The sequence below is a fragment of the Botryllus schlosseri genome, chromosome 1 (assembly GCF_051294905.1).
Source record: "Botryllus schlosseri isolate E-star chromosome 1, Bs_hap1, whole genome shotgun sequence".
In the NCBI taxonomy this organism is placed as follows: Eukaryota; Metazoa; Chordata; class Ascidiacea; order Stolidobranchia; family Styelidae; genus Botryllus; species Botryllus schlosseri.
The window spans coordinates 30,692,691-30,711,862 of NC_137236.1; the positions used below are offsets into that span (position 1 = coordinate 30,692,691).

Genomic DNA, 19,172 nt, shown 5'->3' on the forward strand with positions numbered 1-19,172 from the left:
TCTCCTTGAAAATCGATAAGTCCAGATCAACAACCATTACAAAAACATTCAAATCCATCCAAATCAGGCAAAATTGCACAAATCTCTATTTCTCTTCGTTACGTATCATATTATGAAATCGTATATGCGACGAGACGGGCAAGGTAACCACAAATGTCCATTTCTCCGCGAATCTGTGGGTCACACAGTAGCATCATTAGCCAACATCACGGTGTCCATTCTGTTATCAGAGATAACCAGATTCGATAAAGTTTAATGCGTGTTGGAGGCCGGCGTATTGTAACGTCGCTCTATAAGACAGGCTACATATTTTTGAATTACAGTGATGTTTCTGTCGAATAGATATTGCGTGATGATCATCCTGCAAAAGCAGATAAATTATTTCCAAGTTCAACAAATTGGGCCAATCTCCATACCAATGAAAAATTCGAGGCTGATTGTGGGAGTTCCAGGGCCGCGTGCGGAATAAGATTTATATTTTCGTAATCAGTGCAGAGTCAGCTTTCGATTGATACCCGTTTTACCAAATTTAATGCTCGGCAAGCCGGTCAAAAATGACCGTCAAATTGACTGTAGCCAAATGGAAATTGTGACGTGAGACAATTCCACTGAGGCGTGAGATTTGCCTGTGTCGACACCATATAGGACACTATGGTTTTACTCTGGTATTTGTGTTGCATAATATTCTAAAATTATGCATTGTCGTAGAGATATTATGACATCATAGATGAAAGGAACTCTCGTGACGTACACACCACATGATTTCGCTTCTAAGTGGTGCAGTGACGTGCGGTCCAATGAGGCAGGTGAGGCAGTCGTCTGGATGAGTAAGGGAATATTGTGAAACCCCTCCATAGTTAATGATTATATTGATGTTACACATCGATGTTCATAAATAACTAAATTGGAACATTTTTTCGCCAAACGTCATCAATTTGAATCATTATTATTCAAAAATACAGCGCGAAAGGAGATGTGAGGCACGGGTGAGGAACGGGCGGGTCGTGCCTCACCTGCAACAATGCAATTCATCAGAAATAGCTCGGAATTCCTAATAACTGGAATCAATGAAATGCTATAGTAACACTGATTCGGAAAACCTAAATATTAACAGTGTCAGAGCACCAGAACCCCCAAAAATCGCCCAGGAAGTTGACCTTCGCCTTTATTACAGACAATGCCATCATAGACAAACAATGGCTAAGTGAGGCACAAACGAATCTGGTTCATGCACTATTCGCTAACAATTGGACAATCGAAACCGAGTGAAACGCGCTACCGATTTCGGAATCCAACAGTGTTGTAGGAATTATATAAGAATAAAGCGACGGCCAATGCGTAATGCGAAGCCAATACATTCCCTTACTTATTTTGTAGCGGTTATGTATTTTGCACCAATAGCTACGTTAAATTGTGGTATGTGATAGCTATTTTCATAGGCTGCATTGTCGTTGTTTGTGTCCTTTATGCTGTGTTCGACTGCAATCCCTTTAACCGTTAATTGTGGTAAGTGATTGTGATAGCCATACTTACAAAGCCTGCGTTGTTGTTTGTGGTAGTGGTGCCACTCCTAAACACTTGATCTAGTGTATTTTGACTTGACCTAGTGCATTTTCTTTCGAAATTCAGCAAATCTAGTGTTTTTTTACTGAATAAAATTTCTAACTGAGGATGCTTTTTTCATGTTCTTCGAATAATTTATACCGGAAGGCCTACTTGAAAAGATAGTAATTATTATTCGTCTAAACATGCCCATTTGGCACAATAGCGACCGGTCCTACATGTATTATAGAATGTGAAATTGCAACGGCTACCAGTGTGCAAAGATGAAAATATTCTCTTTACGTGCGTGCTGTTCTTTTGTATGTGTGTGGGGGGGGGGGGGGGCGTGCCTCACCAGCCGTGAACCTCACCGCACGTACTGAAGTGGTGGGATAGCTAGGGCAGTGTGTTTGTTTGTAGGTATTCGTGGTGTTTGTCGACTAGGCTACTATGGTCCATATTCTTCATTTTTAGTTCGTAACTGCGGACTTATAACACGGCCCACTTCTAGGCTTTCTGTAAGACACCGCTTAAACGGATGAGGTTGCGAGGAGAAGTCTAGATAAACTTCCAACGCTTAGGTATATGAATTCTGAAGTTGACCTCGGTCGGACTCGAACCCGCATCCCATTGGTATTGCAGCCACTGCGCTATCTCGCCAAGTATAAGTGCAGTGAGTCGGAGTGGTGGTATAGCAGTTTTGGCTGTACCAAGCTATCACGGTGGACCTCATTTTAGCATGATGTTTTTCAACTCTGGATGGATTTAGTTCAATTTGTGTTAAAACTTTCCAGGTTTCAACAATGTCAATAATCCTAATTATAATTCGATAATTAATTTTTACTGATACTGCACCTTGCACTAACCAGAAGATGTCCCTGAATGAAGAATAAGTACTGAATGCGTGTAGTTGTGCTATTGGTTTTTGATCTAGCCCATGGTCAGGTACTTAATGAAGTAATTAACTGAAAATTGTTTCGCGTTCCGTGCCACTTGCTCATCTGTTCTTTCGCATATTTGGCGTCACGGTAACGTTTGGAAAACTGCAAAACTATCCTGTAATAGTGCGATCCAACTTTCTAACCGGGAAATCAGTGGACTATATTCGGTACTTAGCAACAGACAACCTCGGAGTTTATGATCCCCATAAACCTATAGTAATTTCCATTGCTCGTGGTGTAATGTTCGAATCCGCCATAGCCTCTTATGGTTGGTGTTCTAGTAAATATTATTTTGCCTCTTCTAAAAATCGCTATTCATCGAAGCAATAATTAAAATCATGATTTTTACTCATAATAAAAAAAATAAAAAAAAACATGAGATGAATGAGGACAATGCCAATTTGTGTATTGGACCATATCAAATCAACTCAGTATTGCGCAGCTTGGAATCACCATCTCATAGCTCAAAACGTTCAAACTCACTGGCAATAATGGGTCGCCAGAATCTCCATTAACCCGTTCCCAGACGTGTTGATTAGAGCTGGTGCAGGGTTGCTGGTCACAAATTTCAGATCACAAGTCAATCTCACTTTCACAGTTTTGACGATAGCCATATCGAATCATTTTCAAGGCACCACAGAGTCAAGTCCTAGTCGGAGTTAGGGTGTAGAAGTGGCATTATATCTTTGCGTTAGCAAAAAGTTTAAATATTTCAATTTTCCATGTTATTTATATAGCAGTTATTTCAATAATGTGTGATACTCGAATACTTGACTAGAAACCAAATACTCGATTCATAATCGAATCCCTCAGGTAATCAAATTTCGATCAGCCCTAATGTTGAGTCAAGTCGGAATCACCAATAACACTAGCATATGCAATATGCATCATGGGTATCATGAGTGGTTTCTGGATGCGAATAACTATGTCCGGTTTAAATACGATGCACATGGTTGTTCAATAATAAACCGACTTCACGCATCTCCCCAGAATATAAAACAGCCGCAAAAACTCAATAAAATCATTACGGAGGAATTAAAATCAAATACCAATGGTTAAAACCTGATATATATCGCACTGATTAAAATCGACATTATGGACTTTCATCGGAGAGAACGTGGGAATAACCAATATTTGCCAATAAATAATATTTCTCATAGTGTAACACTCTGTAGATTTTTCCATATCAATGTAAGTAAATTGAAAATCAATGATTTCGCAATGAGTCATGGTTTACTAGGGTGAAGTGAAAACAACTTTTTTTTTAATCGAAAGAAGGGGGTTCTTGAATTCCAACCAATGACCTAAAACTAAAATGACATATTTCTTTGAGAATTGCCCCCATGTTCTAGCCGTCCAAGCACTCAATCTGTGCACGCAAGGCGGCAAAGATGGCCATTAACAAACTAAATTAAATATAATATAGCTGACCTTGGTAAAGATCGTTTTGTGATTTGGAGTAGACGACGCCTGCCACGAATCGTCGCACAACGGACCATCGTTCTTCATCGAGATGTTCTGCATCGAAGCTAGAGAACTCGTTGATCTTCATTTCTGCTATGAAAATCGCTGCCAGATATTCTTGAAAGCTTTGATGACAGAAAAAGAATCTGAAATTTCCTTGCACCAAATGTTGGCTTAGTCGGTTCTTTCCCGGAACTTTCATCATCAAATCTTGGACTTCCTCTGCCGAAATTCCAAATTCCTTCAAGTCCTTCTCTTTGAACACGACCCGCCCTTCTCTCATGCCTCGAAATGCCAATGCCTTCAGTTTGTTGACGATCGATAAAATTTGTTTCCGACTTCGAATGTTTTCGACGTTTTGCAGAGCAGATATGATCCTGTTGTATAGTTCTGTTACCGTTGTTGGAGGAGGTTTATCTGGATCCCTTCCCATCACAACTGCCGTTATAATCAGTAAAACGGGCACAGAGATTAAATTCAGCAATCTTGGTGACATGGTTTCAATTTTCTGCCAGAGCTCCTCGCCATTCTCTTTGAGTAAAAATACAAATAACCTATGCGCGTCTTCAAACGTAAGGCCATTCAGCGTGATGATGGTTTCGGGTCGCGCCATCGCCGGTAACTCTGAAACCTTGAACTCACGTGAAGCTATGTAGACATTAACGTGACGCAGGATATTCCGGGATAAAATGTTGTACATGACTGTCCAGCAACTTGCTTTTTCGTGTTTTCTGATTTTGCGTAGATTTTTCTCGTCAAAATCCCACCTCGCTTGATCGAGTCCGTCGAATATTAGGACTGCCTCGGATTGATGTTTATCCAGCCATTTAAATGCCTGATCCTCTTCGAATTCATTTTCGAAGAGCCCTCCAAATAAAAATTTTGATGGTTTAATATCGCCCTTAACTTCAACGTCTTTCAATTCAATATAATGGACCATTGTTCCACCGTCACAGGACAGATCTTCAACATGCACAATTTTGGGGGATGCGCTGAGAGCTCGTCGAGCTATTCTGCGTGTAAGTGTGGATTTTCCCGATCCTGCAGATGCCACAATAGCGGTTATACCAACTTTTCCTGATGAGCCTGATTTTTTCTTTTGCCACATGGATGCCACTACGTCCTCGATCCCGATATCTTTCGCTTTAATTGTGTCCTTCTGCAAAAATCCAACTTCCTGTGTCAGCTGATTATGACCATAGCGGCCTTTGTAATAATCATCAACGTCAACTTGACGCATCTGTGGGTAGACTTCAAAATCCGGTTGCTGAAGCTTTTCATGCCGAAAATCATCAAGGATATCAATGGCCGTCACATCCATGGTATTTTCGTTGCAGATTTGTAATAACTTTTCGTTACTGATATCTGAAAAATAATAAATGGAAATTATAGATATGAAAGATAGAAAAAAGTTCAAATCTACTACAGTAATGGTCGGGAACCTATGGCTCGCGAGCCATATCTGGCTCTTTTGGGTACAACATATGGCTCTTTGCCACATATATATTTTGGTACTGAATTGATCAATATTGCAGCGACGTGTTAGTAAATTTTCATCACGGTCAAAATAATTGTTGTCGTGACAGTATAAACATGTCTTTGAGAGGTAAAGACAATGCTGTCTTCAGGTTTAGGGGCTCGGACCTCCTCTTTTCAAAATCATCAAATTTAAGTAACTGCCATGCCGGCGGTCAATATCACTTGCAAATTCTATGCGCCAGTATTTTTTGTGTTATACTGGATCCGAACCTCGGCTCCTGTTAATTGGCAGGCTAATGATTAGTTCTCTGATTGCGCCGTCCATTTAGTTGCCTTATATAACGACTACTCGTGCTGTTAGAATGTTTCTTCTGTAATAAACGTTTATCGCGTGTCGGCATTGTTCCGTGGTGCAATAGGGAGTACAGACTCTGTATATCCTGGCGTGGTGGCAGCGATGGGATTCGAACCCACGCCGTCGAAATGACTGGTGACTCAAACCTCCTGGCGATGTATCCGAAACGAAATATTGAATTGTCCGATACTTTGAATCAAAGAGCATAGCAGACATGGCGAAGCCCATTTCAAAACGCAGTTTTCAAATACACATTGTCTTCCTGATCTACGTCGCGAAATGAACAGTTGTGGATGTGATATTCCCAATTACAAACTCCAATTACAAGCAATGCCATAGCTATCCACGTTCCACGTTCTCCACGTTCTGTGTAGTACCGACGATAAAATGTATGTGTGTAGCGCAACGTTATGTTACCGCCGAATACTTTGAGAATTGAGAAGTCGATAAATATTTAGATTTTCGGAATCAGTGTGACAGTCCCATTTGAATGATATCAGTTATAATAAATTCTAAGCTACTTACGATGAATTGTGTTATCGTTGGTGGGGCTTGGCCAGTCTGCATCTTACCTCTCCTTTCGAGCTTTATTTTCCAACGATAAATGCCAGTTTATACACAGATAATGAGGTTAATACGAGGAATCCCATGTAGTGAGTTCAAATCAGTGCTATTATGACGTCACGAATTTCAAATTGTGACGTAACAGTTGATTGGTATGTAGGCTCTTTAGGAGTTGAGGTGGAAAAATAGGGCCAATATGGCTCTTCGGACAAAAAAGGTTCCCGACCACTGTAACTAATAGATACAGTTTGTCGATCAGTCGTTCTCGCACGGTAATTTGACTGCAGATGAACGCGTGCGATAAGACTTTGTTTGGTCAGGACTGGCTATAGCTGAAAGATAACAACCCCAGTAATGATAATGAATTCCCGCACAAGGAAAACCATAATTATTGTGACAGTCGTCCATATTTTTCTACGCAAACGTGAATACCAGGTTGGGATAACTATTAGCATGATAATAAAAACGACAGATCAGCATGCGACACTTTAGCATGCGTTACTTTGGCATGTGGTTTCACAACCCTAAAACTTACCATAACCCTGAAATCGACTCTCATAAATATCCTAACCGCAAACGTAACAATAACCCTAACCCAATCCTCAATATAACTAAACCAGCGGTTCTCAAACTTTTTGGACGAGCGCCCACTTTGGCGATGGTCAAACCCCACCTGACCCCCTGTACTTATCGTCATGTCAAAAAGAGCACATCATCTAATACAGAGGTGGGCAATGTTTTTGCTAATCACGGCCGCATTTCGATTTGTTTATGTAGCTTAAGGCCGCATTCCAGGGCATAGTCGTAATGAACTAACTGGACACAACATGCCTATGTTGAACTGTCCATACCATTCCCGGTGATCTCCGGACCATTCTACTTTTCACGACGGCCTATTGTACTCACCGAAATCGTGAGTGGCAATGTTATGAACAGTTGCTGGGATTGCGTATTGTCGCGTAGAGCGCGAAAATTTTTCAGTTTCACGAATGAATTTCGTAATTAATAGTAGCAGTGTCACATATTACTTTCGACTATTTATCCTTTCTCAGCCCATGTGATCAGATTTACCGGTAGCATTGATGGCGGGAGTCCTTTCTAAAATTAAGGGCAAGTTATAAATGATAATGCATCTTCGGGTAGACCAATTGCTATTATAGTAACTTTGTTGAATGCCGTTACTTCTTGATCCTCCATCAGGATTCTCGATTGTATCGGTAGTGGAAATATATTGAAATCGCACAAATGTACCTTCTTTCATGAGGAGCACACGATTCCGATTCCAGCCCAGATTGAGAAGGGTGCTACTATAGTATAATAGTATACACAGGGCCGTAACAGCACTTCGTCAGCCCCCCCACAAAACAACGTTGGTCTTGGGCCCCCCATAGGGTGATAAACTGAACTTCTGGGGGGATACGCCCCTGATACTCCCTCGGGCTATACGTTGTTACCGCTACTTATTGTCTACAGTGGGTCAGCATTTCTTGCCTAAACGCGCGAGGAGCGGGAAATTGCTGAAATTCATGACTGAATCGTCAATGTGATCGGGAATTGCATACATATTGCTATCAATTTTTATCATCTCTCTGCTTACGTAATCTAATTTACCGGTAGAGCTGAGTGAGGTGTGTTTGAAAAGGTAGGACCCCTCAATAAAAATTAAACATCTCCGGGTGTATAGCCGTTGGCAGGTACGAAACAGCACTTCGTCATGCCCTCCACAAAACTTGAGCCTTGAGCTCCTCTGGGGTGATAAACCGACCCCAATCACGTTGTTCGCTTGTGCCACGAAACCATAGTGGTACCATTACATTGAGCCAGCGGGAAGCGCGAAAATTTTCGATAATTCATGATGGAATCGGTCATTAAGATCGGGAATTGCATATATATTGCTATCCATTTCTTGTCCTCTGTGCTCACTGTTGTGTTCCTCTTAAACTATTTCTTGATCTTCTATCAAAGAAGGCTATACCGATGCAGTACAAGTACGACCACGTTTATTCACGACCAAACCTTAACAGAACTACGACACACGAAATACTAACGACGGCAGGAACACAGGAAAACAATCAACGAGCACGAGTCATTATCGACAAACGCAAAGTAATTCCACAACACCTCCCTTCTAACATGAGAGTTATTACAAATCAAGAATAACTCTCGGTTTACGAGTTCGTTTGGAGCGTCTCGGGTTATGAGGTCCATATTCCGGTAATTCACGGACTTCCGGAGAGGCATGACGCATTGCCACGATATTGTTTCTCGGAGGGCTTACTACCCTTTGATAATTGAAAGCAGGTACATCAGGTGTGATGCCAGGCTCGCTGTCTTCTTCAATTCCATACCTTGGTCGAAGTTGATCAATGTGTCTTCTCCACGTAGGACCACGCGGATGAACCATAACATTGACGCTGCGAGAACCAAATACCTTGGTAACTGTCGCAGGTACCCATTTGGGCTTTTTATTCTTCTTCGGCCCATAATACAGAGCATAACAAGGTGTGCCAACCGTGAATCGATTGACTGAAGCCTTTACTTGCTTCTCAACTTCTCTCACTTGCTTGCCTTGAGCTGCATGAGCTGGAGATGGCAGTAGCGTATCAATCATTGTTCGAATCTGTCTGCCATTGAGGAGCTGACTCGGAGATAATCCACTTGCAAGCGGCGTTCTCCTGTACAACATGAGGAATTCCTGTAATGCGGCCTTAGCCGGCAAACTTGATTTGCGTAGTGCGCGTTTGAATGAGTCAACCAGCTTTTCTGCGGCGCCATTCGTAGATGGGTGATACGGTGCACCTGAAAGGTGGATAATTCCTCTTTCTTTACACCATTTCTGAAACTCTTCAGACTTGAACGTACTTGCATTGTCAGACACAATGGTAAACGGATATCCAAAATGTGCAAAGTCCTGTTCCAGTAATCCGATCGTTTCCTTGCTTGAAACGGAATTGGTCGGGTGGATGCAAGGATATTTAGAATACGAGTCCGTCAATACGAGCCAATTGGTTCCCATGAATTCGATTGCATGGTCGACATGAACTCTCATCCACGGCTTCTCAGGTAACATCCAAGGATGGATGCTTGCCTTCTTAGGAGCGTTCTGATTTTCACAGCATGAAACACATCTGTGACACGTGTCCACAATATCATTGTCCATTCGCGGCCAATACACAGCACTACGAGCAAGTTGCTTCATACGTTGCATTCCAAAATGTCCCAAATGAAGAATATCCAACACCTTTCTTTGCAGACTCGAGGGAATTACGATTCTCGCTCCAGAAAACAAACATCCGTTTTCAACAGATAAACATGTGGATATCTTACGAAAATCTTCAATCGAATATCCTTGATCTTTGGTGCTGGCAACATTTTCTGGCCAGCCCACTCGGGTGTATCTCATCACAGCAGAAATGACAGGATCTTTGCTGGATTCTTTTGCCAATATACCAGGATCAGAAGGATTAATCTGTTGGCTCACAGTACGTACTGTGCTAACAATGTTCATATTTTCCTCTTCCTCCCCTTTATCAAATACGGAGTCATGACTGAACGGAAGTCGACTCAATGCATCAGCATTACCGTGTTGCTTTGTATTACGATATTCAATATCATAATCGTATTGATTCAAAGTCAGTGCCCATCTTGCCAGACGATTTGCTGCGAGGGCCGGTATCGCTTTGCTTGGTCCAAACAATGCCAGTAGAGGTTTATGGTCAGTAACCAATATAAACTTTCTTCCATACAAGTATTGATGATACTTCTGGAGAGCAAAAATGATAGCCAAAGCTTCTTGGTGAATCTGGCTATACTTTCGTTGAGTTTCCGTCAACGTTTTGGACATGTAGGAAATTGGCTTCTCAGAACCATCTTCAGAACGGTGAAAAAGTACGCAACCAATTCCTACTTCCGAAGCGTCACATGATAATCCTAACTTCTTTGTTGGATCAAAGTGAACTAGGAGCAAATCTGCACATAGCATTTTCTTCAATTCTTCGAATGAATCTTGCTCATCTTTACCCCAAAACCACGGGATTCCCTTTCTTGTAAGACGGTGTAACGGTTCCGTCACCGCTGACAGATTGGGTAAAAATTTACTGTAGAATTGTACTTGGCCCAGAAATGATCTGAGACCAGAAATGTTAGATGGAGCAGGCATTTTCAACACTGCCTCCACTTTCGAACCTTTGGAAATACCGGCACTTGATAATTTGTGACCTAGGTATTCGACTGACGGTTGTGCGAATGTGCACTTTTCTCTTCGGCATCGGAGACCTTTATCTTGAAGTCTCTTCAATAACGCACGGAGATTATTCATGTGATCGGCGGCGTCGACGCCGCTGACCAAAATGTCATCCAGGTAAACAGCTACACCTTTCAAGTCGGCAGTCATCTGATTCATGATTTCAGTGAAATAACCTGGTGCTGAAGAGATTCCGAAAGGTAACCTCATTTGCAGCAAGACACCGCGATGCGTGCTGAGAGCAAGTCTCTTTTGACTCTCTTCACTCAGTTGAACTTGGTTATAGGCATCAGCCAAGTCAATCTTCGTAAAACCATATCCACCGCCCAATTTCTGCATGAGCTCTTCCGCGAGTGGAATAGGTTGTCTATGCGTTTCAAGTTGCGAATTAACTGTAACAGAATAATCGCCGCACACACGAATCTTTCCCGATTTACTACCAGGAAGCGATCGTTTACGAATTGGAACAACTGGCGTACCATAATCATTAAAATCGACAGGTTGCCACACACCTTTGGCTATCCCTACATCATACGATTGGGATAACTCATCACGGATAGCAAACGGTACTGGGCGATATTTACAGAAAATAGGTTTCGCATCATTTTTAAATCGAATGTCTAGCTTAACATCCTTTAAACAACCCAATTCAGATTTGAAAAGTTCTGGGAATTCGTTACTGATATCCTCACAGCGTTTGGCCAATTCCGAAAAATCAACATTGGAAAGTGATTTTACAACACTGTTACCGTATAGCAGCGCATCAATTGAAATTCCCAACTTCAATATTCCACTACGGCCTATCAAGTTCAAATTCGGTATATCGGTAACTATAAATGAGAAATCGGATATTTCTGACCGATTGTTCACATCTGTCAGTGAAACATTCTTAGGTGTAAATGTACCTAGAGTGTTCAGTTTATGCAAGGATGCAGATTCGAACTCAGCATTAACCTTTTGCATAGCAGGTCTTCCCAGAGCGATCCATCTGTCTTTGGACATGAAATTTTCTCTCGCGCCAGTATCCAACTCAAATGACTGGATGTCTTCATTGATATGTACGTCAATTTCGATTTCTGGATAGGAACGTGTATGTTTAACACTTCTAACGCGACGGTTCTTACGAACACCTTTCTCCGTCAACCTATCTTTCTTCTTGATACGACATGCTGGTTGAATGTGACCTCTTTTGTCGCAGTAATGACAGACAGCATCTACATATTTGCATTCATCAGGAGAGTGTCCGCACTTGTCACATCGAAAACACGCCTTTTCAGAGAGGTTTCTTCCTTCCCCTTCATATCCAGCAACTCGACTCTTGGAGTTCTGGGCGTCTCCTTTACTTTTCTTTGTATAAGAAGACTTTACCACGTTAGTTTGAAACGGGATTTCGGATTTTGCACCATAAACGGTTTCTTTTGCTACCTTGGCGGCATCTTCCGTATCAGTTGCTGTTTTGACAACAGTCTCGAAGTTCAAAGAATCGCTTTTCAGTTTAAATACTGCCTTTAGAACAGCTTCGTTTCCCACCGAACACATAAATCGCGTGGACATCGCTTCGTCCAACGGATTTTTAATTGAAGAAAAGTCACATGTGATCGCGTCTTGCCTGATACGAGCAGCTAATTCTGGTATGGTTTCACCAGGTTTGCGCTTCATGTCGCTCCAAAATTTGTAGCGTTCTCTAATCACAAATTGCTTCGGATCATAGTGCTCCTTCATAAAAGCGTTGATTTCTTCCACGGAAAGATCATTAATCTTCTTAGGATCGGCCTGCTGTGCAGCTATGTTCTGCAACATCTTGTAGACCACTGGACTTTGATTCGTAAGGAATACATGGGCCACTTTATCATTCGGCACAGAGTTTGCGCTTACGAACGTACCGAAGCGTTCCCAATAATCGGTCCAGAGTTCCGTTGTGGAGTCAAATGGAGCAAATGGCTGAACTGACATATTATTGCTGACCGGCGCAGTGGAGACCGCCTGAGAAGATATTTGACGCAGTGTCTCCATCCATGCTTTCATCTGCTGTTCGTTATGTGCCCTCTGCTCGTCCAACTCTTTACGCTGCTGTTCTAACTGTTCCTTAAGAACGTTAACGAGTTCTTCGGACATGTTGGGTGTGGTAGTCACGCACTTGAAGATATGTACGTGTCACGAATAAAACTTAGTCGCACTGCAACCTCTTCTTGGAAATGTTGAAATAGCTCAGATCCTATATATCACAGGATCCCATCCTCGTCGCCAGAAACGTTCTGTTGTGTTCCTCCTAAACTATTTCTTGATCTTCTATCAAAGAAGGCTATACCGATGCAGTACAAGTACGACCACGTTTATTCACGACCAAACCTTAACAGAACTACGACACACGAAATACTAACGACGGCAGGAACACAGGAAAACAATCAATGAGCACGAGTCATTATCGACAAACGCAAAGTAATTCCACAACACTCACGTAATCAGATTCACTGGCGAGGGAGTGAAGTATCTTTGAATACGTAGAGCCCGTAAATAATAAATAAACATCTTCGGGCGGGCGGACCCGTTGGTATGACTTCGTTACCTGATGTTATTTCGTGACCTCCAGTCTGACATATCAAAAAAATATAGAATCGCCCAAACGTAGGCTACTAAACTAAAAGATCACATGATTTCAAATTGGTATTTATTCACATGGCATATTATTTTTCCCTGCATGGTGGTATTTGTCTTGTGAGGTTCAGACTGCCAAGACAGGAACATTCAGTGCCAGTCATTCAGGCGCCTATAGACAATTAAACCTATATGTATTTTGTATATATAACAAAGTTTTCGGTCAGCATAAGGGCAGTCCTTTTCGGCCAAAGTTTTCTCGCTGTCGATCATTATGGCACACCTCTTGGAGTCGCATGTTACATGGCCTAGAACTTTCTATGTCTTGGTGAGTCGTGGCGCGGTAATGGTCAACCCCGATATGTCCATTTCTATAAATCTTGCGTATTTTGTCTTGGAGGAAGAGTACCAAATAATTAGGATATTTGGCAACTTGAAATTGCGCGCAGCGCGAAAAAGTTTTGTAAAAGTTGCATAAATTTTCATAAAATGCTCTAGAATTTATGCTAATTCACGAAATAATTTTTGGCCCCCTTCGAGCTCGCCCCCCTCCCCAATTAGGGGATTTGGGGTCCGGCAGTTTCGGCCCTGAGTATACATATGGTATATCTTACGCCAAGTTTGAATCCGCATTCCAGTTGTTCAGTCTTTTACATTGCTGACAAATTTCCTCAAACTTGTTTAAAATTAACAAAAAAAATTTGAACAGGACATCAATTTATTTCAGGGTAGGTTGCACTGACACTTATCCTATATAATGCTGGTAGTGACTACAGAGAGCAAGACGTCGTCCTGTCCTGCCATGCTAAATTTGAACAGTTTTGTAATTGAATTAAATTGTGTTGATTTAGGGAAGCCTAATTGAATGTGAAACCGGGCAACCGATATTGCATCTAATCCTGTCTTCGGCAGTGCAGTTCGCCAGCTAACAAAAACAGCCAACCAGCGCACCGACATTTAGGCAGCTGACAAAGCTATGAAGTAATGAATGACTTAAACGTGGGAATTGCTCTAAATCAGTGGTTCTTGACCTTTTTTTCTCCAGCACCCCCTTTTAAAAATTATCGTGTTCTAGCGCCCCCCCCCCACCCCCATATTTCCCTCCTTTTTCAGGTTTTTTGAAATGTTTTTCGAGAACACCGAAACGTCCTCCTTTATGGCAATTCGTCCTCCCTGACAGCTTTTAGAGCCAAGATGGTGGATAGTTTCGAGTGAAAACGGCATAAATGATGCTATACAGGAAATCGTGGTTCGAACGTAAGCGACGACTTGTTTTGTCAACCAACGGAAAATCTTGATGGAAAATTATATTTCGAGAGTTGACCCTGAAAGTTGACCCTTCTATAGTCAACGAACCGCAATTTTGTGGTATTTGTTTCGGATTGTCCTCACGTATCGTAAGTCTGAAAATTTTGAAAAAGTGTCCTCCTTCCCGTTTTCAAAATATGGTAACATTGGTAACCCTACGTAACATAACTTCGTCAGTCCCACTAAAAACGATTGTCTTGGGCCCCCATATCGTGATAAACCAAACTTCTGAGGGTTTCGCCCCCAAGAAACCCGTCGCGTGATTTCGATGGTCAGCAAAGTGTGTGTGGTCTGGTCGCTCTAGGCGCCAAAATTTTCTATAATGCATGAATTAATAGGTGGTAATTGCATATATACATGTAATATTCTCTCAGCCCAAGTAATCAGATTTACCAGTAGCGCTGAGTGAGCTGTTGTATGGGAAATGAAAGCCACGTAATTAATATTTAAACATGTTCCGGGGTGCCCGTTGGAACAATTACTTCATTACATGTTGTTATTTTGTCACCTATTGTCCGCCATATAGTCAAAAGATATTGAAACACATAAACGTATTAAATTTAAAGAAGCACATGATTCAAAATTGGTATTTCTTCACAGGCAAATAATTTGTTTCTGATGGATGTTATTTGTCCATGTGGGGTGCATATTGTGACGACATGAAAATTCGGCACGGGCTATAGCACCTATGGACAATTAGATTTATTCACATCGAAGTTTACGGGCAATCCGCTTCGACTAAGGTTTTCTCGATGACAATCATTAGAAGCCTTTCTGATCGAAAATTTCTGTGGGATTTGTAAACACTGGAGCATGATTTCATGCTTATAACATTCCGAATTGGTAGGCTACAGGTAAAATGGTGAATTTAATCACTCAAAATTATCACACCGTTATTCACATAATATATTCACGGCCAAACCGTCAAAAAATAAATGACCAAGTCCTCAAGTCTGCCAGCGGCCATACTTTGAAAACGCTTGCTTAAACGCCAAATTTTCAGCTCGACTCCAATCTGACACCATCCTCAAATACCATTGCCCGCCACATACAACTCGAAAGAACACTAAGAGAGCAATTAACATGGTCAAATCCGACGTGCGCCACTTGAAAGCTTTCGCACACCACTATGTTTCTACACGTCAAAACCACTGCCTTGAGTGAAAAACTTCATCCGCATCAATCTTGGTTTGTTGAAATACTGACAAATGAAAACGACATTTTCCACGAACTTCTTCATTATTTGACTTAAATACACCGCTCATCTCTACCGCTATCCTATACATGCCTTGTAGTGTGAAGTGGATAGACAAATTCTCTGGCCCGACTCCGATCAGGTTTTTCAATTCTCTGGTCCGGCTCCGATACTGCTCCGGCCATAAGTGAAAATTCCGGCCGGAAATCCAGCCCTACACGGTACGGTGGTTCCGTGAATTTATAAATATGGCTCGTTTATTTTCGCACTGGCTCGGCGGTTACTTGCGTGTGGTTGGTTGGTGGTTAGTTAGGTACAAAAGTCATGCTTATTCATAAAAATTCTGGCCGTATCAAAAAAGTACTGATCCGGCTCCGATCCGGTCCGGCCAAAATTGAAAAAATCCGGCCGGATATCCAATACAGCTCCGGTCCATGCTCCGCACTAATGCCTTGACGAGATTCGACGCTGATAATTCATGTATCACACCTGTATTTTTTTATAACTTATATTGCTGGTCATTGAAAAACTGGTATGAAGTACAGCGGTATTTATTGTTCCTTTTTGAGACTTCGTTGCACTAACTTTCGTGTACGGCGCTTGCTTCTCCTTCCGTGCTGATTATATCTCGAACGCCTTTGTCTTCAACGATCTGATCTCCAGCCACGACGTTGACATTGCACATTATGAATCTTTGTTCCACATTTTTACCTTCAGCCAACGTTGCGGATCCTAATACATACGTGATTATTGTTATGCGTGCTAGGATAAGGAACATAGTATAATAACAAAATATGATATAAATATCGTTGGCATCATGATAACCTTTGTCTCTTATTGACCAATATTTGGTGGAATTCGAATAACAATTCAACGATTACACATTGTTAATATTAATATTATTATTGAGTATGCATTAGAATATGAGATGCATTACTAACCGCTTGTCCCGGTAGATCTTGCTGCATACATTGCATCAGAGACAGCAGAGCTTTGATCTTGATTTTTTGCCGACATGGTATTAATCACGTGATACTAAATTACTGGCGTATGATAATACTAAAAATAAACGGATAGGAAATACAAGATATGATGAATTTTTCTGTGAAACAGTTTGGGACAATGGTTCCCAACTTTTCGGGCGTCGGAGCCGTAATTCAAATTTCAGAGTACGTTTGGAGCCACACGAATGCACTCATTAGGTAAAAAATTATAAAACATGAAATCACGTACCAACGAATAGCAACACTAACAAGAAAAAATACACAAATCAATTTATTGTCCAACTTGGCATTGGCTTTGAGCTTCAAGAAGTGAGTCAAAGCGAGGCGTGATTGCAGAGAATGCAGTACGCAGTAGCTGCTTGAGGTGGTCATCGGCCAATCGAAATCGATTGCAATGGTGATTTTTTGATCCTGACCATTTTGCTAAAACGTGCTTCACATACATAAGTTGATAACAATGGAGAATCGTTTTTCAGTAAAATTGCTGATAAGTCTGTTGCATGCATCATATGATTCATTAGTTTGATGGTCAGACACCGTCGGAAAAAGTGTTGTAACACCACCTGCACTTAAGTTGGTGGTGAGCTGACTTAAATTAGATTGCCGATCTGAACGCATTTGAGTGTGAGTATACTTTTTGGTGCGAGTTTAGTAACGAAATCGTTTGCTGAGTAGAGAATCGCTATTCGACAGCAGACGAATTGGTCTCCATAGGTAATTATAAACTCCATACTCCATGCCAAGCAAGGGTAATTTTTAAATATGATTTTTTTGTTATAAATTGATTTTTCAATATTTTTGTGGGGTTTCCAAGCGTCAATGGGAGCCGCAAGAATGCCAGCTGGGAGACGCGGTTGGGAATCTCCGGTTTGGGACTAAGAGCTCCGATGTACATGCAATATATTTCAGAATTCTCTTGAGATTACGATGTTGTACACAATCCTGTAAGCAGAAATACGAAACTCAGAGCATCCTCTGGTAGAAATGTGGCTACAGTTTTTCTGGCATTGTCATGCTTAAATAAACATAAGAAATATTATTCAGCGAAACACAATCTTGCTTAAGTTGACCACAATAGAAAGCTGTGGTCACGTGCGTAAATCGCGTAACGTATAGCAAATCCTGCTTGTAACTATAATTATCAAGTACAGGATGAATACGTTGTCGAAGGTTGTTCATGCCGACGCCGTGGCGATCGTAGAAATAAATTTTCAGGAAATGGTACATTGTTTTCATGGTTCTCCTCACCCGATTCGATGTAAAGACCTATCTGTTATTAGAATATTGCCAAATAGTTTAGTTCAGCAGTTAAATTACTTTTGCATAGAGATGTAGCTTCATCACAAAAAAGCCCAACATTGCAATATACGAGAAATTGAGGGCCGCCCTCCGTGTAACATAGGTAGTCTGTAACCGACATTATGCAAAATATTTGTGTCTCACGTTAAATCACATCTCATATCAAACAAACTAGTTGTATGCAAATTGGTGTAGTGAAAATTTCGATGGATTAATATCAGTGAATAACAATGAATACTTGGCGCTGCGAAGTTTTGTTTCGGTACATTATCGGAAGAGCTAATTTAAACCCAAGATGAAAGCAAGCTATTTTCGTGAAATCTACGCTGAGACACATTTTCAAGTTTTGTATAAGCTTCTGAGGGTTCCGTTTGAAGATTTCATTGACAAAAAAATTGCTGCATAACTCTACACTACAGTACTATTTTATCTCGCAAATTTGAAATAACATGAATTGATGCAGGCCATATTACTTTCATGCAGCTTTAGTTTGTTCACAAACCGGTCAATGCCGGTCTATGTTCCTCAGAATAGCATATATAGTATCCAATCTAGCAGGCACTCTACCAACTCACCAGTGCTACTCCAAGTCTGTGTTATTATTATTATTATCATCACACAACGACAGGGGCGCTTATCGCCTGTTCAGGCCTTGTACGCCACGACAGAACATTTCGTAAATTTCAATGTCATTGCTTTGGGTCTCGAATCTCGAGGACGTCCTTTTCTTGCACGCGCACTCCCGTTCTTCATTCTCACTCGCATTCGTGCGTCCAATTTCTGGGATCTGCTGCCGAGTTTAGAGCTTGGCTCACTCTTCCTCAGCGCGTTTAAAGACGCTGCGCTAACAGCGGGATCGGATTCCCAATATTCTATGCGGTTTCCTGCGTGACGCTCGGGTGCATAGGTCGGCATTTTGAATCGGTGTGGTGCGTGAATCAGTTTGCAATTGCTTCCGTAGTTAAAGTAAACTGGACGTTTCGCGAACTGAGCAATTTTGTTGCATCCGTTTGTATTGACTGTCAACATGCGACGAGCATAACATGTTTAGTCCGGATAAAATATCCCTGAACTGCAATAATGACACTATGTCTTACTTCACATATAAACGTTGCAACGTAAAGATAACGATCCACCAACACATCGATAAAATAGAACTTAAAGCCTACACCAGTGGAACACT

At 41.4% G+C, this 19,172-nt stretch overlaps 1 protein-coding gene across 3 annotated transcripts in view; it reads right to left on the reverse strand.

The window, feature by feature from the left end:
* LOC145447231 (uncharacterized) overlaps positions 1–19,172 on the reverse strand; it is a 38,066-nt gene that overhangs the window by 14,875 nt on the left and 4,019 nt on the right. For 2 of the 3 annotated variants that reach the window (XR_013917505.1, XM_080325652.1), the window contains exons 1-3: positions 16,628–17,050; positions 16,272–16,418; positions 3,915–5,312 (exon numbers count right to left, since the gene is read on the reverse strand). Coding sequence is in view for 2 of the 3 variants with exons in the window: in XM_080325652.1 (XP_080181778.1) it covers positions 3,915–5,312; positions 16,272–16,418; positions 16,628–16,703 (1,621 nt within the window). In the remaining variant the exon portion in view is untranslated. Of the gene's footprint in view, positions 1–3,914; positions 5,313–16,271; positions 16,419–16,627; positions 17,051–19,172 lie in introns of those variants that run through there. The other variant, XM_080325659.1, reaches the window with a different exon arrangement.